General features: G+C 52.7%; 1 protein-coding gene across 2 annotated transcripts; it reads left to right on the top strand.

The window, feature by feature from the left end:
* The first annotated feature begins 242 nt into the window (after window positions 1-242).
* TRIB2 (tribbles pseudokinase 2) lies at window positions 243-27,071 on the top strand. Of its 2 annotated transcripts, none has more exons than XM_045054928.1 (3): window positions 243-455; window positions 6,827-7,119; window positions 24,521-27,071. In XM_045054928.1, the coding sequence occupies exons 1-3, from the start codon at window positions 258-260 to the stop codon at window positions 24,987-24,989; spliced, it is 960 nt and encodes a 319-aa protein (XP_044910863.1). In that variant the 5' UTR covers window positions 243-257; the 3' UTR covers window positions 24,990-27,071. The 2 variants fall into 2 exon arrangements, with proteins under 2 accessions (XP_044910863.1, XP_003984543.1); XM_003984494.6 differs by lacking the exon at window positions 243-455 and adding an exon at window positions 464-2,068.

The raw sequence follows: 27,071 nt of genomic DNA, 5'->3' as shown, positions 1-27,071 counted from the left end.
ACGCGTGGGTAGCTGCGGCCGGGGGACTCCAGCACCGCCGCCCGCCGTGGCGCCGCGACCCACCCCCCGCCCTCCCCGCGGCGGGTGCACTCTCTCCCGAGCCCGGGGCCGCGGAAGGATATCGCGCTGCCACCTCGCCGGGGCCGAGCCGCAGAGCCGCGAGGCCGGCGCCCGCGCCCGGGCCGGGAGCTGCAATGGCAGTGGCAGCGGCTGGCGGGCGCGGGGAGCCGCCCGCTGATTGATGGGCGCCCGGCTCAATGAGGGGGGCCCGGGCGGGGGCGGGGCGGGGCCGGCCCTGGGCTGAGCCAGTCGCGGGTGCCGCGGGGAGGGGCGGGGGGGCGGAGGCTCCGTGGAAATGTGTCGGTGACATTGAATGGGGAGACGGAGCGCGAGCGAGGCGCGCGCGCGCACACCCGCGCACACAGGGCCCCGCTCGCTCCGAGATCCCCGGCCACGTAAGTAACTATTAATACCGCCTCGCCGGGAGTTGCGGGCGTGCTGAGCTCGGGGATTGGCCTCGGGCACGATCGGCCATCCCCTTCAATTTTAAATACACATTCCGCTTACCTCGGGGGGAGAAAGAAAGAAAGAAAAAATAATAATAAAAGACGAAGAAGAAAAGCCATCAATTTTCTCCAAAACAGACCCCACCGGGCAATTTGGGCTTTTCGGGTAGGGGGAGACGGAGTTGTCGTAAATTATTCCAAGGCAAGATCCAGGTATCCAGCGGGAAAGGAACGCCGCAGGTTGGCTGGGCTGGGGGCGCATCCCCTTCCAGCGCCCGGAGGATCCCCCGGAAGCTCGTGCCGGGGGAATCGGAGACCGCCGAGCCACCCTCGTCCCTGCCCGCACTTCTCCCCTTTTTTTTTTTTTTTTTTTTTTTTTTCTTTTTTCGGAGGACGATCTGGAGCACGAGCGAGCAGCGACAGCATGAGCCTGTGCTGACCTCCGCCCGGCGGGCCAACCCGGGCTTTGTCGCGGTACCTGCGCCCGGCCCGCGCCGCAACTCCGTGCCCGGCTTTTGCAATCTTTTGTTGGTAGCGCTGACCGCTCCAAGTTAAATGCTCCCTCGCTCTTCTTTTTTTTCTGTTCTTTTTTTGTCTGTTTGTTTAAATTTTGGAGAGCTCTTGCGATCTTGGAAAAGCCTCAGACGCCATCTACAGTTAAAACGTAGGTAACTACCCTCTCCGGCGCCCCCTCTTCCACGCCCCCCACCCTTTCCACCAAAAAAGGGGGTGCAGCGCGGATTCTGTCTGCCGTGCGGCGCGAGCCGGTAGACCCGTGCTTATTTCCTTTTTCTTTTTGTTTGGTTTTCTAACGCGTTGAGACTGAGCCGCCGCCGTGCGCCCCTGGAAGATTGCACGAACTACGGCCGGGCTCCTCCGCCCCGTCTGCGTTTCGGAAGCCTGCGTGGGGATCGCTTCGGGAGACCGGGCGCTGCAGCTCCCCACCTTAGCAATCCGGTTACTCGCCTAGCTAGATCCGCGTTGGAAAGCGAGCGGGAGAGAGAGAGAAACTAAAAGTGCGGGGATTCTGCAGATCGCTGGCTGCTTTGGGGTAACAAAGGGACCCGAGTTGCTGCCGACTGAGCACCCCCGGGAGCCGGGCTCGGAGCAGACAAGGTGCCCGGCGGCGCCCATTTGGGGGCTTCTAACTCTTTCTCCACGTCGCCCCTCTCCCGTCCCCTCCCCTCTCGTTCCCTTTTAAAATCCGTGGCACCGAGGCGCCTGCAGCCGCACTCGCCAGCGACTCATCTCTCCAGCGGGTTTTTTGTTTGCCGAGTGCGATCCCCACACTCATGAACATACACAGGTCTACCCCCATCACAATAGCAAGATATGGGAGATCGCGGAACAAAACCCAGGATTTCGAAGAGTTGTCGTCTATAAGGTCCGCCGAGCCCAGCCAGAGTTTCAGCCCGAACCTCGGCTCCCCGAGCCCGCCCGAGACTCCGAACTTGTCGCATTGCGTTTCTTGCATCGGGAAATACTTATTGTTGGAACCTCTGGAGGGAGACCACGTTTTTCGTGCCGTGCATCTGCACAGCGGGGAGGAGCTGGTGTGCAAGGTAAAGAGCCCGGGGTTTGTTTTTGCTTTTTGTCTTTTAAAAAGATTCCCCGGCTGTTTGGAGGGGGCGGGAGGTCGCCGAGCTCCGGAGCCTTGGGGGAGGGAGACTCGCGGGATAATTACCCGTGGCCTCGTTAAATGGGTTTATTTATTTGTTCACGTTCGGCTAGTTGCGAAGTTTTTAGAGCGTTGCAGACAATGGGGCGGGCTGCGGCGGGGGCGTTTTGGGGAGAGTCTGGGGCGGGGAGGGCGGCGGGGACGGCGCGGGGGCCACGGCGGACACGCGTGCTCCCGAAGGCTCGTGGAGCGCCGGGGCTCAAGGCCGGGTCCCGCCGCCCAAGGGATTTCTCCCTGTGTCTAGCCCCCTCCCCTTCCACCGTGGAGTAGGGAATCCCCCGCTAATTTTTAGGCACTGATGACTGGGTTCCCTTCGCAGCCATTGTTCTTAGAAGCGTGCAGGTGTTGAACCTTTGTTCGGAAGGTGCCCTTTAAAAGACACACACAAAGGTGTCCCCTCTGGCGGAGCCAGGGGCCCAGCGCGGGGAAGGAGTTTACAAAGAGCTCTCTACTGCCTGCAGCCTTGAAAGGAGGGTTGGGGGTGGAAATCAAAGCCGCCAGCGCACCTTAGGGTGTAGGAAATAGTGAGCCCTTTGGGTCCTTCTCTCCTCTCCTTTTTTCTCATCTCGGGACTTCCGTGCCTGAACACCCCCCCTCGCGCCCCCCACCCCCAGCCCACACCTCTGCCTGTATGGTTTACAGGCTGGCGTTTGGAGCCCCAGACATTCGCAGTGCTAATTCAGAGCCGGGCACTTCAGTTTCCTTTTTGTCTCTGACCCCCAACAGTGACTGGTGTGTGTGTCTTTGTGTGTGTGCACTCCAGAGGAGGGGGGATGAGAGGGGGGATAGTTGCAAAAAGAGAGAGAGAGCGAGAGAGAGAGATTGGGAGAGAGAATAGAGTAGAGCCTACCGCTACCCAGGCATTGGACATAGATCAAGAATTCATTGTCACTTAATTTTACATTTGCTCACTCTTGGTTTTCCTGGGGGTCTGGGGGGGGGAGGCTAGGGGGGTGGTGAGCAATGAAGACCTTTGCTGTCTTTGAAATGGGCACTCTGCACAGCTGTGCTACAAAAAAATGCATCACACTTTTACCATCAACCACAGACTGCTTTATTTCATAGGGGACTGGACTCTTGCAGTGTAAATGAGGGTTTTGTGGGGGGCTTCAGTCAGTTTTGCAGTTGCTCAGTTCAGATCTCGGGAAAGTCAGGGACTCTTTAAATATAGCTCTCTCCTTGTACTGAGCATCTGGTATTTTGCATCTTCTCCCAAGTTATTGAGACTCAGAGCAACTGTGCCCGGTTAACCAAAATTCAGTAGGCTATTCAGAGCTGGATTGAATTCTCAGAAGACCTACAACGTTGCACAATAGGGGCGTCATCCTTTGAAATGAATGAATTCCACCGAGCTGCCACTGTCCTATGAAATATGCACAATCGCCCCGCAGTGAGTGTGTTCACTCCTTTTGCTCAACTTCAGTACAACATTTCAATATTTTTCAAAGGCTGGAGACGCTTGCACGGAAAGGGATTCTGCCTCCAAATTCTGCAGGAGCATCTTGCTGTTATTTCTTTGTTTAAAGGCAGAGGTGATTCGCCCCTGCTGTTTCTTTCTCCCTCCAGATTCTTCAAGGCATATTTCACTTGGGGCTGACCTTACGGTGTCATTCGTGGACTTGCTCTTTGGCCTGAAACTGTACTTAATCTGCTGGTTTAGTTATTGCAAAGATTGAATCAGCCCCTCACCAATTACTGTGTGGCTGCGAGCGTATTTAAGTGCAGTATCATTGTTCCGCTGGACAGAGGTCATCCCTTTAAGACACGGCAGCCTCCGTTTTCCTGCCTTTCTACCAGAGGTGACATGGGTGACGACTTTTTATGCAGCCATCCTTGTCCATATCCTAGGAAGCTCCAAGTGGTTTTTATAAGGCTGCTTCCATGAGCCACCCTCAGAAATACGGTGTGAACTCAGCTTACTGTGGGGCACTGTGAAATCTACACAGTGCATCAAGTTCCTTTTGGTGTCTCAGAATATAGAGTTCATGTCTCCTAGCTCTATGTTGACCCAAGGAAAAATGTCTTTGCAAAAACTGATCAAATGTAAAGATGCCATTACTATAGAGGACCCTTGAGAGAATTCTACAGGATGCTATTTGGGGTCATTTAACCAACATAAGCAAGCCTGTTTATTGTCTCCAGGAACCTACTTTAAGCTAGGCAAATGGAAGAAGGGAGCTTCAGGGGGTCTTTACCTTATCATTTGCATGGAAATGATGGTAGTACAGTGCAGATTGACGTAATTAGTGCCTTGGCATAATGGGCACTTTTTTTTTTTTTTTTTTTTTTTTTGGTAAATGCTATTAATGATGGCCTAATCTTACTGCCTTATCTCAGCTGTCACATTATGTAACTAAGGTTCCAAATTAAACATTTAAAAGAAGCCGGCAACCAGGCTTATGGCTTGATTTTGCATTTGAAGGTTATGGTTTAAATACCAGTCCAACCCCATAAAGGCCTGTTATAGCTGCTAATAAAAGTTTGGTTCCTACCCATTTGGGAGAACCTGAGTATTTGTTTTGTTTTTCATGCTCTGTCCACCATCTTGGAATTTGATCTCTTCTACAAAGGGTACTAGCTATTTCTTGAAGCTGCCGTGAATGTTTCTTTCTTTCTTTCTTTCTTTTTTTTTTTAAAGAAATTTCTGTGTCCATTCAGTTTCTCATCAGTGGAGCAGGATAACAGATTGAGGGTGTTGAGCAAAAAAAAAATCCCCTTTTATTTTTCAAAAAATGCAACTTGAAGGAAGAAGGAGATTGTAAATAATCTTCACTCCTGAGCACTGGCGACCGGAGCCCGCAGCCTGATGCTTCAGAACACAGCCTGCCCGTTACATAACACAGAGTGTTTATGTTAGCCACTGCAACATGTCTCTTACTCTCTGTGAAATTTTTGAGGCTTTACTTGGTTTCTGCTGCCCACAGCCTGGGTGTTAAAGTTGACTCAGGGCATTTCGGATTCCTGATTGAATGGACCTCTGAGGTCACTGCTCGTAGGTCACCATTTGACCATATCAGGGTGTGATTTGTGGTCTCTGGAGATAATGAAGTATTCATTCTTAAATTTTAGGTTATAGTGGTAGCAGCCGTGCCGTCTTCCTGAGATGCCTCATTATGGTTCATTCACAAGGTTACTGTTACTTTGCTTCCTCGCCCCGGGTTCGCACCAGCCCTCTGAGGTTCTCGCTGTCCTTGTTGGACTCACCGATTTCTTTCGGTTTTTGATCCTAAGAGCCTGTGTGCCTGGATGGGTTTGGGAAGGTCTGTGAGTCCCCTTAAAATGAATCTCCTATTGTGCGTGCATCGGAGACTGGGCATTGTCAGCGAAGAGGGGACAGAGCTCTTACCAGCTTCTCCTGTGGGACCCAAAAAAGGTCAACGGTGTTCTGAGTCAACATCTTCCGTCTCTGAAGGGGAGGGAGGCCCAGTGACCCTGAGTGTTTTAGCCATCTTATCCAGATTATTGGGGGCCAAGCCAGGATTAGAGCCTCGGTGTGGTGATTTCTAGGCCACGCTGCAAAATGGGGATCAAGGAGAGGATGTTCTAACTAATGAAAAAGATTTAAGAAGCTAAATGGTGGCGTGCCCGTAGCACTGAGTGTTGTTGGAGCATTCCTGGCCTCCAGTGCCTTCCAGCAAAGCCCCTCATGCCTGCCCCTCACTCCTGCAGGCACAGAACAGAGTCATGTGCCCACATTCCCAGGCAGATAGGAAAACCACATTCCAAACCCAGGGATTTGTAGTCCTGATTTAGTGGAGGTCTTAAAATGAATGAAAGCTTTTTCTTATGACCTCAAAAATTCTCGGTAGTGTTAATTCCTCTTAGGTTGCTTTCAGAAAGGTATCGGGGATGGATTTTCTTTTTAAACAACCCCACAGTGAGGTGGCATTTCACAGGCTAATTTTGATTCACAGAAAATCATTGCATAACTGATTCATTGAGCTAGATAGCCGTGCAGGAAATAGAGAAGCGTGTCTGCTTTCCTATTACAGCCTGTGTCCTATTCCTAATTCTGCCACTGGGGCTTGATTTGACTTGCTCCCTGAGCCTCGATTTGCACATCCGTAAAACGAAGGTACTGAATTAGATAACCCTAAGGCAGAGTCTACGTTTTTCACTGTTAATTGCTCCTGCCTTACAGTGCTGTGCAACGCAGTTGCAGAGCATAAAATACGTTGCCCACAGTCGCTGTAGTGGTACAGAGATGTACATTTCTGCTCCGTTTCGCGTTTGGAAGGCGAACGAGGTGTCGTCTGTGCAGCTCGGGGTGGGCCACGTTCCGATTTTGCTTTTGTTCCTGTCTCAGCGGACGTGATCGGGACTTCCCGTTTGTGTGCTGTGTGACCTCGCGCAAACCGCTTTGACCTTTCTTTTCTCCTATCATCCTCCCCACGCTGTGGGTCAAGCGCCATTTGCCCATTTTGCACGTGACCGTTCGGAAGCCCAGAGAGATCCAGCAGCTCATGCAAGGCGACCCAGCTTTGGGAGCGGCCGGCAGGGCCGGGGTGGTCTGGGTCCGCGTTCGGTGTGCTTTCTCGTCCCCTCAGAAGCCTGTACGGTGGGAGGGGTCCGCACCCTGTGATTTTCTTGGTCGTACAAGAGGGATCGCTGACTCTCCGTCTTGTTGTGACCCCTGCCCTAGGTGTTTGATATCAGCTGCTACCAGGAATCCCTGGCCCCGTGCTTTTGCCTGACTGCCCACAGCAACATCAACCAAATCACCGAAATTCTCCTGGGGGAGACCAAAGCCTATGTGTTCTTTGAGCGAAGCTATGGGGACATGCATTCCTTTGTCCGCACCTGCAAGAAGCTGAGGGAGGAGGAGGCGGCCAGACTTTTCTACCAAATCGCCTCGGCCGTGGCCCACTGCCACGACGGGGGGCTGGTGCTGCGGGACCTAAAGCTGCGGAAATTCATCTTTAAGGACGAGGAGAGGTGAGTACCCTTCCTGTCCAGACCCGACACTCTAACAGGCCGTCCAGGAGTGGCTTGCGTGAGAGGTTGGAATGGACTATTTTTTTTTTTTTTTTTTTTTTTGCTGCCTGCTGTCCAGGTGAGAAGAGAGGGTGGGAGGACAGGGGTGGGGGGTGGGGTGTGGACGAATATTGCAGCGTTCTAAGCGCCCTCGGAAAACAAGTCGCTGCTCCTCTAAAGGCGTTACAGGATGCTCAGAGGGCAGGTGCCAGGACACTCTGTGACCCGGTCGTTATTTTTGTTGCGGTGTCGTCCGCTCTGACGGGTGGCTGCACGCCTGTGTGGCGTTTTCAAGGTGCATGAGGCACGATGGCGACAATCGTGCCTTCAGAACGCTCGGGGCCTGGCATCAGTCATTTAGAGCCCATTCGTCCGTTCCCTCATTCAGGAATACCTCAGGGTGCATGTGGGTGTCAGTAAAGTGTGCGTGTATAAATCACAATTCTCAGTACTCTGAAGATCCGTGTGCATGAGCTAGTTGACTCACCTATAAAGGAATGTTCCAAGCCCTAAAAGAAGATGATCTCCCGGGTCGGATGGGAACTGGGGGCTGGGATGTGAGTTTTAACTAGGACTTGGAAGGCAAGAAAGATATTTTATAGGAGATGCGATGTCGGACCAGACTTGAAAGATGATGAACATGTTACGGCCAATGTGGGAAGGACCCGTGTTGCCGGTGAGGAACCTTCCAGTGCAGATGCACAGCCGGGTGAAGGTCTGGGTTATTGGAGGCGACAGCTGGACAGGCTGCTGGGCATCTGGGTTCCATTCATGCTTCTTCCATTAACTCGTTGCGTTCTGCTTAGCAAACCCACTGGGGCCTGCTTTGTCTTCCAGCTGACTTCCATTGTTAAAACTCTTCCAAGCTACTTATTTTTCTCTTTTGAAGAATGTGCGTTCTCAGAGGGGTGGAGGCCACGGATTCATATTCATTGCCGACTCTTCCAAAAATTGTTCTAGAGTTTCTACACACGTGGGTCGTGGAGTTACCACGACTGCGTTGGGCATCCTCACCTCCTACTAGGAAAGTGGTTGGTGAAGTGAAGGTCCGTTGTCACAGAGCTGTTAAGAGCCATCTGAGTGCAAAACCGATACGTGCCATTCATTCACTCGCTGGGCAGATCTGTGCGTCTGGTGCAGATCTTCCTGTCAAACCTTCCTACCTTCCAGTCAGTTTGGCCTGTGATATTGTAGGCTACTGCTTCTCGACGTCGGGTGGTGTGCACTTCGTTTTTTGTTTTGTTTTGTTTTGTTTTTTTCAACTTTATGGGTTGAGCTAATTGGGAAATGTCTGGGAAGCATTGTGGGATTAGCAAAGGTAAAGGGCCTGTGGTTACTTAACCCAAATGGGACAATTTCATGAGCATTTGCAATCCAGCTGAGTATTCAAGGTTCAGAGGGCCCGTGGCCACAGAGATTGGTTATTGTTCCACATTTTCACCCATAAACAGATATCTTAGGCATTTGTGGCAGCCAATATCCTGGTCTTTTTTAGTGTACGGATTTGACCCTTATTAATAAACTGAAGAAGAGGGAGCCATTCAGAGATCTAGAATCTGGGGCCACCCTTAACCATTTCTCTTCTTCAGCTCAGATGTGTCTGCCCTCGGAGCCTGGAGACTCGGGTTTGTACCCTGGTTTCATCTTTAATACTCTCTGACCATTTAGATTGGTCCCCGCCTTCTGGGCTCAAGTTTCTCATCCTTTTATTGTCCTGGCTCTGTTTTATTGGTTCTGAGGTTTTTCTGCGTTACAATAGATGTGTGTGCTTCTTTGAATATTCTCATTGGGAAGTAAGTTCGGCTGTGACTCCCAGCAGAATCCCGACAGAGATACTTTATCCTTCTGCGTGCTACCTTTCTTGGACACGGGGTAACTCTAACTTCTAAAATGAGAGGTTAACAGGTTATTGTTGAGCTTAATTCTCTCTGCAGGTTGGGGGTGGGTATCCTTGTGTTCATTTCACAGGGGAAGACTCAGAATGTGGGAAATCGCTCCGTGACAGACAGGAAAGAGTAGAAGTAAGGACATGTGCTCTGTTAAATCAGCTCTCAAGAAATTCATCTGCCTGCCCTGGGCAGTAAGGGCAACGATGCCCTCTTTCACAGGGATCCAGGTTTTTAAGTATCACCTTTGATCGTGTCTCTTTAGAGAGGAATTTCACACAGCAGCGAGTGTAGGGGGTGGTGCGTCCAGCGATAGCACATGTATGGTAAATACATACTTAGGAAGTGGGTCACGGTAGGGTGGACACCCCCAGGTCAGAACAAGGGGGCACGTGTAAACTCTGGGGCCTCCAGGGGGCCATCCTTCAGTCCTGTCATGTTTGTTGCTGCCTGGAATCAGAGCCCCGTGGGTGAGGGTGCTGGCCCCAGTGCCCACGGCTCACTGGAAGCAAATAAGGGGCCGAGTCAGACCTGGCTTGTCCTTTATGGTGGCAAAGCGAAAATCCTTGATGTCCCAGTGCCTAGAGAAGAAATACCAAGATGTCGGGGTGCCTGGGTGGCTCAGTTGGTTAAACATCCAACTCTTGATTTTTGGCTCAGGTCATGATCTCATGGTTCCTGAGTTGGAGCCCCACATCGGCCTCCATGCTGACTGACAGTGTGGAGCCTGCTTGGGATTCTCTGTCTCCCTCACTTCCCCTCATGCACACACCCTCTCTCTCAAAATAAATAAACAAACTTAAAAAAAAATAGAAATGCCAAGAGGTCAGAAGCTTCTGACACAAGGACTGTGCATTTCTGGTGTTGATTTTGGAGTTTGTGTTGGACATTTGCAAAAGAGCATGACCCTTTCTAGAAAGATCTAGAAAGAAGCATCCCATGTGAATGTGAAACCAGAATACTTTACCGGAGCACGCATGGCAAAGCTAAATCCTTTTTAACTTTAGAGAGCAATTTCCTTCTGAGAAAGGAAACGTAAGTGACGGGGAGGAAGCTGGTCATCATCTGTCCCTGGCGTGTCTGAGAGCACCTGAGCCCCGTGCAGCCTCGCATCCCTGCGGGACTGTCAGGGGGGAGGATGACTCCTCATCTGATTGGCGAGGTGACTGGGTTGCACAGGAGCTAAGTGACCTTTCTCAAGGTCACTGCCGGCATGCCCATGGAGCTGGCCTGGAAATCCTACCATTTGACTCCAGAGCTCTTTCCCTATCCCTCACCTTGCTGAAGGCTCGGTGGACTTGTCCTTCTTAGCATGACCGGTGTCTCTGTCTGGGCAGCTCTGAGAAGGTCCCTCTCATTCTCAAGGACACTCTAAATGTTCTCATCGGTAGCCGATAGGAACTTTGTTTCCAGCCAGCTGTCAAACTTTTTGTGAAAGAGGAATAATGCCTTGTAGCCTTTCTCCTTGTTGTTTTGGTTTTTAACGTCTCGTTCTCAGAGCGTGAGTCTCTGGTTTTGTCTCGTTCTCAGAGCGTGAGTCTCTGGTTTTGTCACTCAACGTGTTTCTCCCTCCGTGTGTCCAACAGCCATTGGGTTTCGCAGCAGAGTTTCTCTTTGTTGGTCTGCACAGTGGCCCACATGGAGCAGCCCGCCCGTGTTTTGAGGGGGGCAGCGGTCTGGGACCTCACTGGGACCTTGCTGCTGGCAGCTCTCGCCATCCATGCTAATCAGCAGGACCTCCTCAATAGGTATTTCGATAACACTAGAGCCTCTGCCTCTCCTGACATCATGGCACCTGTAAGAAAACAATGGGTTGAATTGGAAAGGCTTTTGAAACGTTGAACGATGGAGTCTGTGTCTGTGTTCGGACCCTTTATGCATTGGTCCTATGGGGGAAAAACACAGAGGAGGCTTTTGGAAGTCCTGTGTTACTAAGCTTCCCATCACCAGACCCCTCCTTTGCGCATGGCCTCTGATGTCTCAAGGATGTGCTTCTTACTGGTTGATTCTCTTGCAAGGGGTTGAAGGTGAAAGCCCTCGCCGCCCCCCCCGCCCCGGGGTTCCCAAGGAGACCGGCCTGTGAGCTGACTTCCTATGCATGAATTTCCGATCCTGGACTGTAACTGAATCCATGACCAACCCGTGAGAATATTCTTGGTGGCGCTGTGAGGGTCATCAGTCCAGGTTCCCAGAAACAGCTCTGAAGATGCCACCCCATGTTCTGTTAGGGCCTGATGGCAGTGTGCCTTGTCTCGCTGTGTTGAAGCCGCAGCACCTCAGATTCTTTGGCTTCCGTTTTATTTTGGTTTGGGTTCTAGATGCAGATTGTCTCTACCTCTCATTAGCTACCCGGTCTGGGAGGAGTCCTTTAATGCTTCTGAGCTGCGGATTCCTCAGAACAGAAGTAAGGTCTGCATCCCTGTTGGTGGTTGTGAGAGCTGAGCGTCCTGATCCAGAGGCGCACAAGGTGGGGCAGGGGCTCGCGATGGCCAGCAGCTCTTAAAGTCATGGATAACATGGTGCCACTATGGAAGAGCCCTTCCCAAGGCGCCGGAAGTGCATGGAGAATGGGCTCCGCCCCTTGGGCCGCCATTTCACAAGGAGTGAACCCTTGGGGGTCTAAGGGTTCAGATTTAAGCCACATTGCCCTCTCGGTTAATGACAGGCATTGCATCAGTGCTGCGGGGAGGGGGTGGGACCGGTGACCAGCAGGGCAGAAGCGCAAAGGGCGGGGTGGATGGCTCAGCAAGGCCAGGAGGTAGACGAGATGTCCGCAGGGGAAGGAGCGTTCGAGGCGCATGCGCTCCCTCGGCCCCACGCGGCCCCTGTGTTCCCAGCCTTGTGCTGCTGTCTCCTCCGTCCCTGGGACGTTTCTGCAGGACGGACCTGCAGTTTTGTTTTTGTTTTGAGGAAGTTAAACCCTTACGCTGATTGGGCTCACTCTGGACACACCCTTTGCATCCGCAGTTTCGGCAGTAAAATCGGAGATGGGCTGATGGGGTCAGAGGGGCCCCCTGTGGGTGGGAGCCCTGAATTAGATAGAGGGCAGTGACCGTGCCGCTCTGCCCGGGCAGCCCGTTCTGGGAGGCCTTGTGTTTGAATTTGAGCCTCCAGGGGAAGGCCTGAGGCTGGGAGAAGACCCCTTACTCCCACGGGGTGGCCGAGGCACTGGATTCTAGGCCCTGCTCCTGCCCTCCTTACTGAACTTAATCTTGAGAAGTTACATAAGCTCTTCTGTCCAGACTGCCTCATCTGCAGAGTGGAAGTAACAAGGAAACTTTCTTTGTGAAATTAAACGAATTAATGCGGGTGAGCCCGGTGCTTGGAACCTGATCAGCCATCGGCAAGCGGTAGCTCCTGCCGTCCTCACATCCTGTGCACTGGGTGACAGGATGACACTGGGTGACACAGGGCCAGCTCGCCGACTCAGATGTGGGGAGCCCTTTAAGCTGCTGCAGCCTGGGGCTCCCACCGTGGTGCCCGTTTTGGCCCGCTTGATTTCTCTTCTCCCTTGGGACAAGGCTCCTTGCCACCCCCCTCCCCCAGCGCCCTGCTCCCCCCGGTCGCAGTTCAGTGTTGACATTTCACCGCACAGAAATACCCCATGTGAATGGAGAAGCATGCCTCTGTACATGTTTCTTCTTTGGTTAGAAGATTTTTATCTCTTGACGTCACAGGTTTGATTTCCTCTGCTTCGTGGAAGCTAATCAGTGCCTGTTTCTGCGGGAGGGAGGCCGGACCCTTTTTAGAAACCCCGCAGCAGCCCTAGGGGCCCTCGTGTAACCATCTACCCGGGCACCCGACCCGTGTGTCCTGTGGGGCCCAGGCCTTGTGTTGCCCTGACCTGCCAGTCTCTCTCTCTTTCAGTATCTAGCAAAGTATAGAGATCTGTCCTGCTTTCTTTCGTTAGTAACGATTTACATTAAGTGGTAAGTTCACCGTATTTCAGGAAAATATCTTACCTTTTTGCTTCCCAGGAGACAGAGCTCCTGGAATTCACTTATTTATGTGGACCACTCTTATGTACTTGAGGCATGCCAACCCTTGGGGAAGGCCCACTCCCCCACTTCTCCCTGGATGGGTAAGCGATCCCCCCGACCACAGCACCCCTGCAGTCTCCCCTCTGCTCACATTGTACACGTGCATCCCTAGACCGTCCCCATCTCCTCCTGGGCTGGGGGCTTCTTGGGGACTGAGGCTGCCTCGGTTTCCCTGCTGCCGGAACACGGTGGGCACTGCGTGAACGCAGATCTCCTTTATTGAGCGCGTGCGTCTCAGATTGGATTCTCATGACGGAATGAGAGAAGAGAGAAGTGGGGGTGAGTACAGATCGTTGGCCTCTAGATCATTCCCCAGATTGGGAGCCCCTGAAAGGCTCCGTCTTATCGGTCTCCCACGGAGACATCTTTGCAAAGAAAGCTCCTTTCAGCCTTCCGCCTCAAATGAGAAATTAACCCATCGTTGCCCTTTGGATTCAATGATTTGTGCAGAATGACATTTGAGACAGTGCGGTCAGTGTCTGTGGCCGGGTGTCGCGTTTATGAAAAGCTTCTCTAATCACAGTGAGAGGGGAGAGCATCCTCAGGGTTCCTCGCTTAGAAGTGGGCTAAAAGTCGGCATCCTTCAGTAGGATTTCTGGCTGAGCTGCTTACTGCTTGGGCTTCCTCAGTTAGTTGACGGGCTGGACTGAGACCCTGGGAAGGTGAGGCCAAGGGCACAGCCGTAGGAGTTTTCACTGCCTCACTGAGCCGTTTGACCTTGGCCTACCTCCTCTGACGTGGGTTGGAGATCGTGAACTTCCAGTGCCCAGCACGGTGCCGGGCTCACTGCAGAGCCTTAAGAGGATAGCGGTCATGACTGGTCTTGGTCATCAGCTGCTGGCTTTGGGCCTCACCACCCAACCACCCGGAGGTCCCTTTGTTTACTCAGCAACCTGTCACGGGCCAGGCACTGTTCTAGGTGCTGTGGAAACTGCCGTGGCAAACGAGACCGAAGGCTTTCCCTCGTGGGACTTACAGTTTAGTGAAATAATACCTAGATACACCATGTGCCAGGCCCTCTTCTAAATACAAGGGCAGTTAAGTGAACTGATTTAATCTGAATTAACTACTGTATGTGTACTGACCAGCTTAAAACCAGTGAGGAGGGGCGCCTGGGTGGCTCAGTCGGTTGGGCCTCTGACTCTTGATTTTGACTCAGGTCATGATTCCAGGGTCGTGGGATCGAGCCCCTCATTGGGCTCTGCACTGAGCACGGAGCCTGCTTGAGATTCTCCCTCCTCCTCCTCCTCCTCCTCCCCCTCTGCCCCTCTCCCCTGCTAGCTCGCAGGCTCTCACTGTCTCTCAAATTAAAAAAAAAAGAAAAGAAACAGTAAGTTAGTGCTATTATCACCATTTTATGGATGAGGGAACTGAGGCTCAGGGTCCCACAGCTAATCAGCGGCAGGCCTGGGGATTGGTACCCAGGATACGGGACTCCCGAGCTTAGGCTCTGGAAAGACCACACTGGCTGTTGGAAATGGACACCAGCTAAAATTCCGCCCCTTGTGTCCGATCCCCAGAAAGAATTTTCTCATGCAAATAGGCAACAAGTAAACACCAGCAGGGCCTGACCGGCCGGAGTCTAAGTGAAGCTCAGTGCTTGACCTTCTCTGAGCAGTCATGGGCCACTAGTTCATTAACCTCCTGGACAGTCCTGTGATGTCCCGTTCTGTTTCACGGAGTGGTTGTGTTTTCTGTACAGAACTGTGAAATGGGGTCCGTTTATCTTTCTGTCTTCCCTATCTAGCCCAGGACTGGCTTTGTAAATACTTGGTGAATGTCTGACAGTTGTCTAAGTGGGTGTGTGAATAGCCCCCTACGCCCAGGAGGCATAAATATTGTAAGAAAAATCCCCTAGAGATATTGATGGCAGGAGGCAGTGGATGGAAACACATTTTAAATGTCCTTTATCCAGTACTCTTGGGAGTTTCTCTAAAGCATGAAATAGAGTCCAGCCTATTTGAAATTTCTTGGGACTGTAGAGAGTACAGTTCTTAAGCAGAATCATGCCCGGATACTCTGAACTCCAGACAGCATGTTGGAGCTGGGGGCATCTCATACGTGGGAGTCGTGCTACTTTGCAAATATTGATTAAGCATCTATTTTGTACCACATACAGCGCTAGGTGTTAGGGGTACAAGAATCGCTAAGGGGAGTTGGAAGACAGAGTGTAATAGTTACTTTTCGTACCATGTTACGGGTTGCGGGTGGGCATTAGAGAGCTCTGTGGGAGCAGGAAGGAGAATGTTCCAGCGGTGTAGTAGCGGTGTAGTAGCGGTGTTCCAGGGTGTAGTAGCGGTGTAGTAGCGTCAGTGAGGAGATAGGTTCCTTCTTGGGTTAGTCTGAGTGAAGTAGAGAGAAGGGGAGGGTGTTGGGAAGGATGAGTAAAGGCCAAGAGACATGAGTGAGCCTGTGCAGGGGGGGATGATGTACTGGTGGAGGGTGCTATATGGGGGTCAGAGATAAGACTAAAGAGGGAAGCACAGGTCTAGGGCCTGGGTGCATGCCCTCGTCCTTAAACTTGACCTGAAATCCAGGAAGTGCTACTGAAGGGTTTTTCTAGACAGGACAGGATGGGGTCAGGTTGTGATTCTGGAAGCGTATGGGCAGAATGGACCCGGGATGGGTATTGACTGAGGCTGAACCAGGCCCCAAGCGGTGGGATCAAGGAGCAGTGGGTAAGAGGTAGAATTAACCCCAACCCTTGGATTTTTACAAATGAAATGAGGAGGGAATGTCCTTCTCCAAAGTTCTACAACGTGTTGGCGGTGTGACCCAGAGCAGGGCTCAGGTTTTCTGGCTCCCAGAATTGGTCTAGTATGTGCCTGGGCCATCTGGGTGAGGCCCAGGTTAGGACTCTGCCAAGTGGAAATCCCTGCCTGGCCCAGCGCTGGACCGCTGCTCCCAGTGCCCCCTGGGTCGGTGGGGTCAGAGGGACTGGCCTGAGCCCTGCTCCTGCCCTGCCAGTCGTCCTGGGTAGGAATGTTCTGGACCCTGAGTCAGCCTGACTAGGCGGCAGGGCCGGAGCAGGAGCTTGAGGGGCACCTGGCTCCCTCTCCCTGGGAGAATCCAGGTTGGGTGGGCCCTCGGAGCAGTGCTGTCCTGTCCTGGCAGGAGACTGCCTGCGGAGCCTTTTCTGAAAGGCTGGATCGATTGACTCGGGATCAGGGGATCTTTTGGGATTCCGTCTCCCTGCAGAGGAGCAGGAGTCCTGAACGGAGGACTAAGGAGGAGCTCTGAGTGGCGCTGCCTGTCTCCGGGTTCCCCGTCTGTTCCTGTGGAGACACAGGCTGCCCTCGGATGGTGTCTTCCTGCAGTGGGACGGCCTCGGGGGTGGGATGCGATGGCTTCCCCGCTGTCCTGCGGTCATAGTGTGTCAGGGCTCAGACGTGCACCAGCACGCAGACAGCACAGGCCTTTCTGTTGTGGCCGGCCAGCGGTGCTGTGGAAACATCTGGGTGCTTGAGTCGGATCGGGCTTCTCATCACGACCGTACTGTTCCCTAGCAATTTCCTTCATCTTGGTAAGCTGTGATTTTTCTGGTGCATCACACGGGCGCAGGAACCCCCTCCCCCCCACCTCCCTGACTGTGGTCAGGTAGTGAGAGGATATACCACCTGGGAGAACCAAGCAGCCCCTCCCTGTAGACTTCCCTCACCCGGACCCGACATGCCTCCCTGTTGGTTACCTGCTGCCCTCTTGCTGATCTGGAAGCAGCCTGACCTTGGTGTCGGTCTGGTCACTGAATCTACAGGATCTGGTACGTCAGTGGCTCTCAGGGGTAACTGTTGGAGAAAATATGCGCACTCAGGAAACAGAGAACTCGAATGACGATTTACCTGGCAGAGTTTAGCAGCCTGTGGCTGTCACGTCGGCTTGATGGCAGCCTACGGTGTGGGACAGTCCGTGGCTGGGCACCCCCAGCGGTAGCCCCTGGTGGGACCCTTGCTTGCACAAGCCAGCTGGCAGCCGAGGGCAGCTTTTCAGTACTGGGCAGAGTGAAGCCAGACCTGGCCGCAGTTGACCTGTCTCACTTGACCCTTCGCCTGCTTGGACAACCCCCCCCCCCCCCCCCCCCAATGGAATGGCCTTCAGTGACTTCTCTGAATTCCACTGACCTCAGGACACCGGACTTCCCGTCCCGGCCAGGCCCACTTGGTCTGGCTGAACTCCCAGCCCGGCCCCACCCCGGCCCACCCTGTCCTGATCCCTTCCTGCCGAGAGCCCAAGGTGGTGTTTAAAGGTTTAAAGACAAAGCATGATTTGCTTGGCCAGGCCACTGTTGACTTTTTTGGGCAGAGCACTGATTTGGAAGCTGAAAACCTGGTTTTGAGTCCCAGCTCTGCCATCGCTTGCTAGGTGGCCTTGGGCAAGTCACATCTGCTCTCTGTGTCTCAGTGTTTTCGTCTGGGAAATAGGGTCCAGCCACCTCTCTCTGCCTCGTGAGCTTCCACAGTTAGGTCACATGAGTGCGGGTTTTTGTCTGTGATCTAGTGCTCAGTAAACCTGGGGCCTTCCTTTCACAGGTTTTCTGTCTTTGTCACTCAGGAAATCTGTGTTGCTGGTGACAGGATGTGTTTTGGGGCGGGCACCAGCACGAAAAGCCTCCAGATGTGGACTCAGAACTCTGTTTCCTCCGTTATCCCGTCTGCGGGCTAGGACATTTAATCCCCTGTGCCTCAGTTTCCTTATTTCTAAAGAGGTTTGCGTGTATCATAATACTTGCCTTTCAGTTTTGTTGTGAGAAATAGAGATGTGGACTGAAAAACTCCCAGCACCTAGTAGATGTCTTATTCACGGTCACTGTTGTTGTCACCATAATTGTCATTGTTATTATGAAGCTGTCACGGAGGAGACAGTGCAGTTCCTGTAGTTTCGATTAAAGACAATTTATGATTGAGAATTTTGAAGCAGGTATGTTTACATTGTACAGAAGGGAAACTGAGGCTGAAAGGTCTGGCTGTGGTCACACTGGTCTTGGGCCTGGGGCCACAGCGAGCCATGCAGGCCTCGGCTGCGAGTGGGAGGGACACTGCTCCTTGGAGGCGGGAGTAGAGCCGTATCCTGCTGGTCTGGCTTCCTCACCTGGCTGGGGTCTGATGGCACAAGGCCGGTAGCCAAGTGCACAGGCTGCCCCTGCGCGAGCCTTTTCCATTCAGAAATTAAAGCAAAGCAGGCTGGTTCCTGCCTGTGCCAGGGACGAGTTGCAAAATGCATGCAGGGATCCAGATTCTTAGCCAAGTGGATTCCGCCCCAGGCTAATGGCTCTTTCCTCCAAGAAGCTGCCTGGAGGTCGCCACTGTCATTCGTAGCTTTTTTGGTCACAGCAGTTGTCCACCCTCCCTCCCTCTATTCTTCATGTACCATTCTATTCCCACCGCCTCCCGGTAGCCCACTCTGATTTCCCTAGGAGTTAAGGAAGTGAGAAGAATGAGCAGGGCACATATTTGGGGGTAGAACATTCCAGGCCAAGGGAGAAACCAGTGCAAAGGGCCCAGGAAGGAACACGGGCAGAGAATTCACATCCACTTGGATCTGCCTGAGGCTTGTTCCCCTGTCTTGTCTCGTAGACTCTGGGGTTGAAGGCGGGGTGGGGCTTATCTTACTAATAAGATGGGTTAGAGTCGCCACCATTTCTTTGCAGATTTCCTGTGCTAGGCTTTTTGGAAGGTACTTGCGTTGTTTCGTTTAATCCCCGTAAAAACGGAGAAGATGGCTGTCACACGTCATGTCCCTAACCCCAGTAATGCCCTGCCCATTCGTTAGTGGAACATTTGAATTCCTAGGACCACCGTGCCCTTGTTGATTGTTCTGGAAATCGATTCCTTTGCCTGGGAATTTATGATCAGGGGACAGCAAGAGTTGATAGAGGGTTCATTTGCATCGTCCCTAGCGGCCAGGTGCAGGTGCTCTGCCAGGCACCCCTCCCCCCACGCTCTGAAGAGGAGAGGGGCAGCCCTGCTCCCCAGAGGGGGAAGCCAAGCCCCAGAGACCTGAGGGTCCCTGCAGTTGGGCGGCAGGTCCGGCGCTGGGACTACAGCCCAGCCCCAGGGTCCCGACGTGTGCGCCCGGAAGGTTCTGGTTTAAAAGACGCACTCCAGACTGCTCGCCTTGACTCTCACCCGGGAGTGATCAAGTTCGGGGTGTCCCGAGAAGGAGACAAGGTCAGAAGAATGCTTGACGAACCCTGCCCTTCCTCCCCATCTTTTTTCTTAGGCTTCTTTTCCTCTTCTCGCCTCGCCTGCCTGGGATGTCGGTGCCCCTGGCCCTGGGCGCGTGTGTGCTGCCCCGGGGAGGGGGGTCTCGTGGACTGGGATGCCCTGGCTGTTGTTCCCTGGGTCGGGTGCTCGGGTGGGTGGGGCAGGCCGAGGGCAGGGGGGGCTGGCTGCCTGGAGCCAGGGGAAAGGTGAGCGCCCCGCCCCCGACTGGCCTCGCTGGCCTTGCTGGTTCACCCCTTCTGAGCATTGGGCTCAGCGTCCACATAAAGGGATGACAGTTGCTGCCTTGGAAGCTGATGTTAGAAACTTTAAAGAGGAAGTATATGTAGATACCTGGCGGGTGTTTAAGGGCACACTCTGGCACATCGCACAGTGAGCCGAACGTGACAGGTGGATCCGAAGCCCGGCTTCTGAAGGGAGGCGGGGGAAGTGGCCGGGGAGGGGGGGGGGGGTCAGACGAACATCAGCAGCACGTGGGTGCCCTTTCTGTTACACTCTCGGGTTCACTGGGTATTTGCACAGCCACCAAGTGCTGGAGGTGGAGGGGGAGAGAGGCGAGTGCCGGTGAGTGGGTTCCTCAACAAGATTGAACCCTTGGCCATGGGTGAAGGCTTTTTTCCTCCGATCTGGCGAAGGGTTCCAGAAGAGGCGTCGGGGTGGAAATAGGGTCTCTGCTGCCTGGGGGAGCGGGTGGGTCACAGGGGGAAGGTGACCGTCGCCATCAAGGGTTGTGTCCTGGAAGGGGATAAGCCTGGAAAAGGGCTGCAGATGTGGTTTAGCATAAGGAGCTTGAGGTGGTGACGTCTGTCCCCTGCAAGGGCTCCGTCAGGAGCAGTTCATGGGTCTGAAGGCACATCTGTACCTGTCCTCACCCCGCCAGGGACTGAGGTGTTGGAATTTACAAAGCCTGTTCCCGTGGATGCTCGGCCTGACATCCTCTTAATCCCGGCCAAGCGGGCAGAGCAGGGCTCTTGTTCCTTCAGAGGTGAGCACACTGGAGCTCTGAGGGGTTCCTGGTGTGACTGTCCCTTTCACTCTGATTGACGTGGTGTGACTGTCCCTTTCACTCTCAGAGGGTCTGCTATGTGGCAAGCCCCGGTCTGGGAGCAGGAGATACAGCCATAAAGAGAGGCGATGTTCTCCACATACAAAGCGACCTCAGCCACCTGCTCCCGAGCTCCTGGAGGTGGCAACGAGGTGATCGCCCTTGCAGGGACCGCGGGAACCAATGCAGGACTGAACGACGATTCCCGGCGCCGTTGTGGGGCCTGCGAGTCCTGGGGGCGGGTGCTACAGGATGTAGGATGGTCAGCCGGGGGCTCTTTAATGAAGCTCCTTTGAGCAGAGACCTGAAAGAAGGAAGAAGGTGAGCAGGAGTGAGACGCCCCTGGATCTGATAGAAGAACATTCCGGGCAGGGGCTGGGGGAAGGCGTGCACAGAGACCCCAGGGAGCACTGTGGCGGGTGGTCGGTGTGTTTGAGGGACCGTGAAGAGGCTGGAACGGGGCGGGGGGGTCAAGAGGCCTGGGGCTCCCCTCGCAGCCTTGGGGAGAACGTCCCCCAGACCCTCTGGACACCGGACCGTCCCTTGCTGCACAGCTAATTACCGTTGCCGCAGCAGCTCAAGTTATTCCTGTAGGCATTCTGCTGTCACGACAGTGACCTTGGAGGCCAGGAGTCTGGCCAGCTCCTGAGCCAGGCGGGGCTGCTGCTGGTGAGGGTCGGGCGAAGGAGGCTGTTGAGGGAACCTCCCTGGGCTCGTGATTTGACCCCCCTCCCCTCCCCACTCTGGGTTTCCGTGACTCAACTCCCGGAACATCGCATGAGGCTGGTGTGGGTCTGCCCCACCTGCCGCCTTAGGTTAGAAAGAGCAGCAGGAAGAAGGAGATTTGCTTTCTAGTAGCCCATTCCAGATCAACACATCTAGGCCCTTCCTGTGTCTTGAGATCATTCACTGAGGAGGGAGGAGAGGAACAGAGCCTGTGTGCTCCAAGTTGTAGTGGAATATGGGCGAGCAAGGAACGAGGGCGCGTTGCTATAGATGCGAATCCCAGGATGTTAAAACGGGCAGAGACTTTCAGGCTGTCTGGTCCAGACGGATGTGCGAACGCGCTCAATGCTGCTGAACTGTCCAGTGAAAAATGGTTAAAATGATACATTTTATGGATACTGTACCATAATAAGAAAATTAGGGGCGCCCAGGTGGCTCAGTCGGTTAAGCGTGCGACTTTGGTTCAGGCCTTGATGTCATGGTTCGTGGGTCCGAGCCCCGCGTCGGGCTCTGTGCTGACAGCTCGGAGCCTGGAGCCCGCTTCGGATTCTGTGTCTTCCTGTCTCTCTGCCCCTCCCCCACTCACACTTTGTCTCTCTGTGTCTCTCAAAAATAAATAAATAAAAAGAAATTAAAATTAAAAAGGACACCACCTTGTCCAGCACCCCTCTTCAAGTTTAAGAAACAAAGAGACTGAGGGACGCCTGAGTGGCTCAGTCGGTTGGGCGTCCGACTTCGGCTCAGGTCATGATGTCACAGTTCGTGGGTTCAAGCCCCACGTCAGGCTCTGTGCTGCCAGCTCGGAGCCTGGAGCCTGCTTCCGATTCTGTGTCTCCCTCTCTCTCTGCCCCTTGCCTGCTCACACTCTGTCTCTCTCTCTCTTTCTGTCAAAAATAAACATAAAAAAAAATTTAAAAAGAAACAAAGAGGGGCTCCTGGGTGTCTCAGTCAGTTGAGCGTCCGACTTCGGCTCAGGTCATGATCTCACAGTTTGTGAGTTCGAGCCCTGCGTCGGGCTCTGTGCTTGACAGCTCAGAGCCTGGAGTCTGCTTTGGATTCTGTGTCTCCCTCTCTCTGCTCCTCCCCACTTATGCTCTGTCTCTCTCTGTCACAGAAATAAATAAACATTAAAAAATAAAAAAATAAAAAAAAGAAACAAAGAGATTGACTTCCCAGAGCCACACCACAGGTAAGAGATGTAGTGTGGCCTGGAATCTGCCCCCCATCTTCCCCGTCCCCCCTCCCTGGGCTCCCAGACCGGTCCCTTCACCAGTGACACGGCCGTTTATGTCTCATCTACAGAAATGAGTGCAGGGGAATGCGGTCACTCCTTAGTCTTTGAGACTTCTGTAATCCAAGTATGAGATCTTAGAATCACCCCAGGGTTTCATCACATGTTTTGCTTATAGAGAGCTAACTTGATGACCCTGAACCCTGCCTTGCTTCCGTGGCTCCCTGAGTAGCCTTGGTGACCGCCCTGAAGGGGTAAGCCCTGTCGCCCAAGGGAGAAGGAGGATCAGTAGTTCATGGACCCGAGTCACAAGCTCGGATCTGGGAGGAGGGCCCCGTTGCGGTTTTTCCTCCTCCCCGGCCATTTGAGCCCCGTGGCGCCTCTGGACGACGGGGCGCGTGCTCCGGTGCGCACTTCTGAGATGAAGGAGGCAGCTGTTGCGATGACACCGACCTCGCGGGACCTCGTAGGCACTGTCCGTGAGGCCCTACCCTGTCACTCCGGCCCCTCCGCCCTGTCCCGTGTCACCTTCGTGGCAGGCATTCGTCTGTGTGATGGAATGGGCCCGGGTCTGCGGTCTGACAGCTCCTGGACCTGAGCCATGGAGGGTTCTGGACGGGAGAACAGGAGGAGGATTTCCATCCTAAGCTCTGGAAGGTAGCGGTACCTAGCTTTCCACTCAAGGAACGGCAGGGCAGGGAAGCGGGAATTCTCGGAAGGCCCCAGAATCAAGGAGAGATGCCAGTCTTAGGGGCTTATGGTGCTGGGTCGGGGGCAGCCGTCAGCCTTGAACAAGTCCTTTCACGTCTCGGTCCTCAGCCTTGTTCACTGCAAGTACGTATTATTTTTAGGAATTTAACTTCCAAAAGTATTTACTGAGCCTTATTTTATGCCCAGTGGTCACGTCAAGCCCTGCTGTGCAGAGATGGGTGCTAGGCCCCGGGGGCTCTGAGTTCAACGTGGGATTTCTCCATCTCTGTTCAGGAGTGCATCCAGGAGGGTCCTGGAACCTGTCAGCCAGCTCATTGGTCCTTAAATGGCAAGGGGCAGGGGCACCTGTGCGGCTCAGCTGGTACAGAGACGGACTTTGGCTCAGGTCATGATCTCGCGGTTCACAAGTTCAAGCCCCACGTTGGGCTCTGTGCTGACAGCTCAGAGCTTGGAGCCTGCTTCCGATTCTGTGTCTCCCTCTCTCTCTGTCCCTGCCCCACTCGTGCTGTCTCTCTCTCAAAAATTAATAAACAAAAAATAAATAAATAAGTAAACGGGGAGGGCAGATCGACAGACATGCCCCTGCACTCGTGAGAAATCAGCATCGTGCGTGAGTTGTCACAGGTAGAAGATACAGGCAACCAGGTCACATTAGTATTACGTAGGTCAGGGACCGGCCCCTGGGAATGTGATTGGCAGGATGGGAGGCAACTTCCACAGCAAATCTCGGCAAGGAGAGGTCAGCCCTGGGAGGGCTTAGCTGCTGGTAACGGATGCCTGCTCGAATACATTCCCCAGCCCTGTCCGTGTCCTGGAGAGGCAGCTTGGTATCGGGGAAGGAGGGACAGGTTGATGAAGCAAAGTGTGGGGCAGGTCTTCTCTATTTCCCAGTGAAAAGGCGGTGAACAAATTATTCCTCCTCAAGCCCTCTGAGCCTGGATGTTCTTGTCTGTAAGATGGGATCGTAAAATCTTCCATGTCTAACAAAAGGACTGTTAATAAAGCCAAGATACCGTTGAGTAAAAGGTCCTTCCATACCGTGTTCCATCACGTCAGCCGGAAGCTTGCCGGAACGTGTGGGCAGAGCTTCTGGGAGCTTCCCAGTTGGCTGGATCTGAGTTCAAATCCTGTGACTCCCCATCACTACCTAAGGGCGTCTTTGAGAATAGCACTGGATCTCTTACTCCCTCGTCACTGAGATGGGGAGATAATCAAGTCATTTAGAGTCTGTTCACTTGCTGGAGGTGTGGGACCCTCCCACCCCCAGTAGATCTTAAGCCTCTTGCAAATTCCCTGTCACTCTTGTTCACTCCCGGGGCCTCCTGCCCTGGAACAGTGTCTGGCACCTAGAAGGCACCTAGAAGTCACGTTTGGCTGGTTGAATGAATGAATGAATGAATGAAGGGTCTTGGAAACATTCAAGCAGGAGCTGTGTGATGTGACAGTGATGAGATTCGTGTGCGTCAGAGTGCCCGTAGGAGCTCACGCTTTCCTCTCTCTTGCAGGACCCGGGTCAAGCTGGAAAGCCTGGAAGATGCCTACATCCTGCGGGGGGACGATGACTCCCTGTCAGACAAGCACGGCTGCCCGGCTTACGTAAGCCCAGAGATCTTGAACACCAGCGGCAGCTACTCGGGCAAAGCAGCCGACGTGTGGAGCCTGGGAGTGATGCTCTACACCATGTTGGTGGGGCGGTACCCTTTCCATGACATTGAGCCCAGTTCCCTCTTCAGCAAGATCCGGCGGGGCCAGTTCAACATTCCAGAGACTCTGTCGCCCAAGGCCAAGTGCCTCATCCGAAGCATCCTGCGGCGGGAGCCCTCAGAGCGGCTGACCTCGCAGGAAATTCTGGACCATCCTTGGTTTTCTACAGATTTTAGCGTCTCGAGTTCAGGATATGGTGCTAAGGAGGCGTCTGATCAGCTGGTGCCGGATGTCAACATGGAAGAGAACTTGGACCCTTTCTTTAACTGAGCTCACGCCCCACAGAGACTTAAGCAGGTACCGGGAGCGAGAGAGGGCAGAGGAAAGTCCTTCCGGGGCACGCACGTCGCCTGGCTTGGTGTTAAGACAGACACTGACACTCAACGTTTTCTCGGTTCAGAGAAGGAGAACCTTCTTCAAGGAGCTGACCGAACATGTAGCATGGGGGCGAGAGATGTGGGGTGGGAGTCTGGGGTCAGGTCGGAGGGGTGGGAGCCCCTGGCGCTCCCCCCTTCCCTGACGCGGCCCCCGGAGCCCACCCCGGCCAGCGGGGCTGTTTCTGCCTACCCCACTTTTCATTTGTTCCAAAATAGTTGCAGATCCTGACGGAGCCCAAACTCTCTGCCTCAACCACACATCTTGGCATCGCACTGTTAGCTTTTAACTTCTTGTCACGATTCAGGGAAGGTACAATTGGCCAAGGATTCTTTCCTTCTTTCTTTTTCTTTCTTTCTTTCTTTCTTTCTTTCTTTCTTTCTTTCTTTCTTTTTTCTTTTTTTCTTTTTTTGAAACAAGCCAGCCACCTACCTGATAATTATTAATGGGGTTCATTTAAAAAACAATTCGGTGCACACAGACTGACATGAAACCTGGGTGCTAAAGCTAAAAGGAAATAAAAGTCCAGTTTGTGTCTCTTAATCGCTCTTTTCCACTCATTTCTTCTAAATAAACGATTTGCCATCCTGGTCAGGAAATGACACGTTGATGCTCTGCTCCCTGAAGGGGGAAGAAAAAAAAAAAAAAAAAGTCTGTCCTTTAACAAAGTGATTCTGTTTTGTGTCCACGGGTTTGTGGCAGGAAGCTATTAGAAGTCAAACTTCCAGAGGCATTACCGCTATTAGAGTTTAAAGAAAGGAAAGGAAGGGAAGGGGAGGAAAAAAGAGAAATCCACTCCCGAGTTTCTTTCCTTTGAACAAGGAGGGCTGCCTTATAGATGGTCCTCCCTGCTGGGACGATGGCACCGGGGCCAGGTTAGCGGGAGGGGCATATTGAGGGTCCGAAGCTTTTCGCAACACTCTGGTCTCAACGAAACCTCTTGTCTCTGTTTTATTGGATGACCAGTGACGCAGAGCAGGTTGTCACACGTGATGAAATCCAGGGCAGCTATTTTGTTTCCTTTAGGAATGAACGATCCTTTTGGCTCGGAAGGCCCTCTGGTTTGGACAAAAACCCTCGGTAGAGACAAGCGGGAAGAAACATCAGCTGAAAGCTAGGATATTATAAATACAAACAGCTCTCTGTCCCAATACGCACCTTTGTGTTTTCAAGAACTCTTCTATTTATTAAGGAAAATGTCACATTGTGATGTATTAAGCGAGTACTTCAATTACGGGTTGACTTGGGATGACGTTACATGCTGTAGTTAACATTTATATATATATATTTTTTTTTTCTCGTTTGAGTATCTCTGTCCCTGAAATAACCTTTTGTTTGGCTTTTCTAGATAGCTTTGTTTGATTTCGAGTGGCAACTGTTTTTTATTACGGCTTTTCTATTGCTGTATGATACAGAACACTTTTGGCATAAATATTTGTGTTTCCAGTACCTCAGTTGTTTGGATTTTACCGCCTGTATACGTTTTTGTGAAATGGTCATGTTTTTGGGTAGGTAACACGTGGACTCTAGTATGTAAATGTTACTTGAATCTGTGCTTCATTATAGTATGTAGCATGTATGTGCAGACCTTGGATGCTTTATGCCTGTTCAGCAGGGGCTCAGCCTTCACGTTCCCAGGAGGGCGGCTTAACCGTTCATAGTCAGGAGACAAGGCGGCCATGATTCTATTTTGATAACAGAAGATAACAAAGGAGAGAGGTTTTTGTTTGTTTGGGTTGTTTTTTTTTGTTTTTTGTTTTTTTTGTTTTTGTTTTTGTTTTTCACATTCTGAAGATGGTGCTGTGTCAAGAAGGACCTGTTTTTCTTCCCCGTCCCCTATTTTTTAAGTCCCCTGTAGGAGGAAAGGTTGGTGGCATGCATGCTGGGAATCTATGGCCTCTGGTGCTTTGTCCTGTATTTGGTTTAATGTTTTTGTCCTAATCTCTTCAATCAATAAAATTGTGCGTATTTAACTAA

This window comes from Felis catus, chromosome A3, assembly GCF_018350175.1.
Source record: "Felis catus isolate Fca126 chromosome A3, F.catus_Fca126_mat1.0, whole genome shotgun sequence".
NCBI lineage: Eukaryota > Metazoa > Chordata > Mammalia > Carnivora > Felidae > Felis > Felis catus.
Note: the sequence above shows the minus strand (reverse complement) of the source record. Positions and strands in the feature narration are given on the sequence as shown.

What these genes read in the sequence shown, in the direction of transcription:
- TRIB2 (XM_003984494.6), top strand. Translation starts at nt 1,799, where the DNA reads ATGAACATACACAGGTCTACCCCCATCACAATAGCAAGATATGGGAGA. An exon ending in GGGAGGAGCTGGTGTGCAAG is followed by an intron (nt 2,069 to 6,826) that starts GTAAAGAGCCCG and finishes CCCCTGCCCTAG; the next exon opens with GTGTTTGATATCAGCTGCTA. An exon ending in ATCTTTAAGGACGAGGAGAG is followed by an intron (nt 7,120 to 24,520) that starts GTGAGTACCCTT and finishes TCTCTCTTGCAG; the next exon opens with GACCCGGGTCAAGCTGGAAA.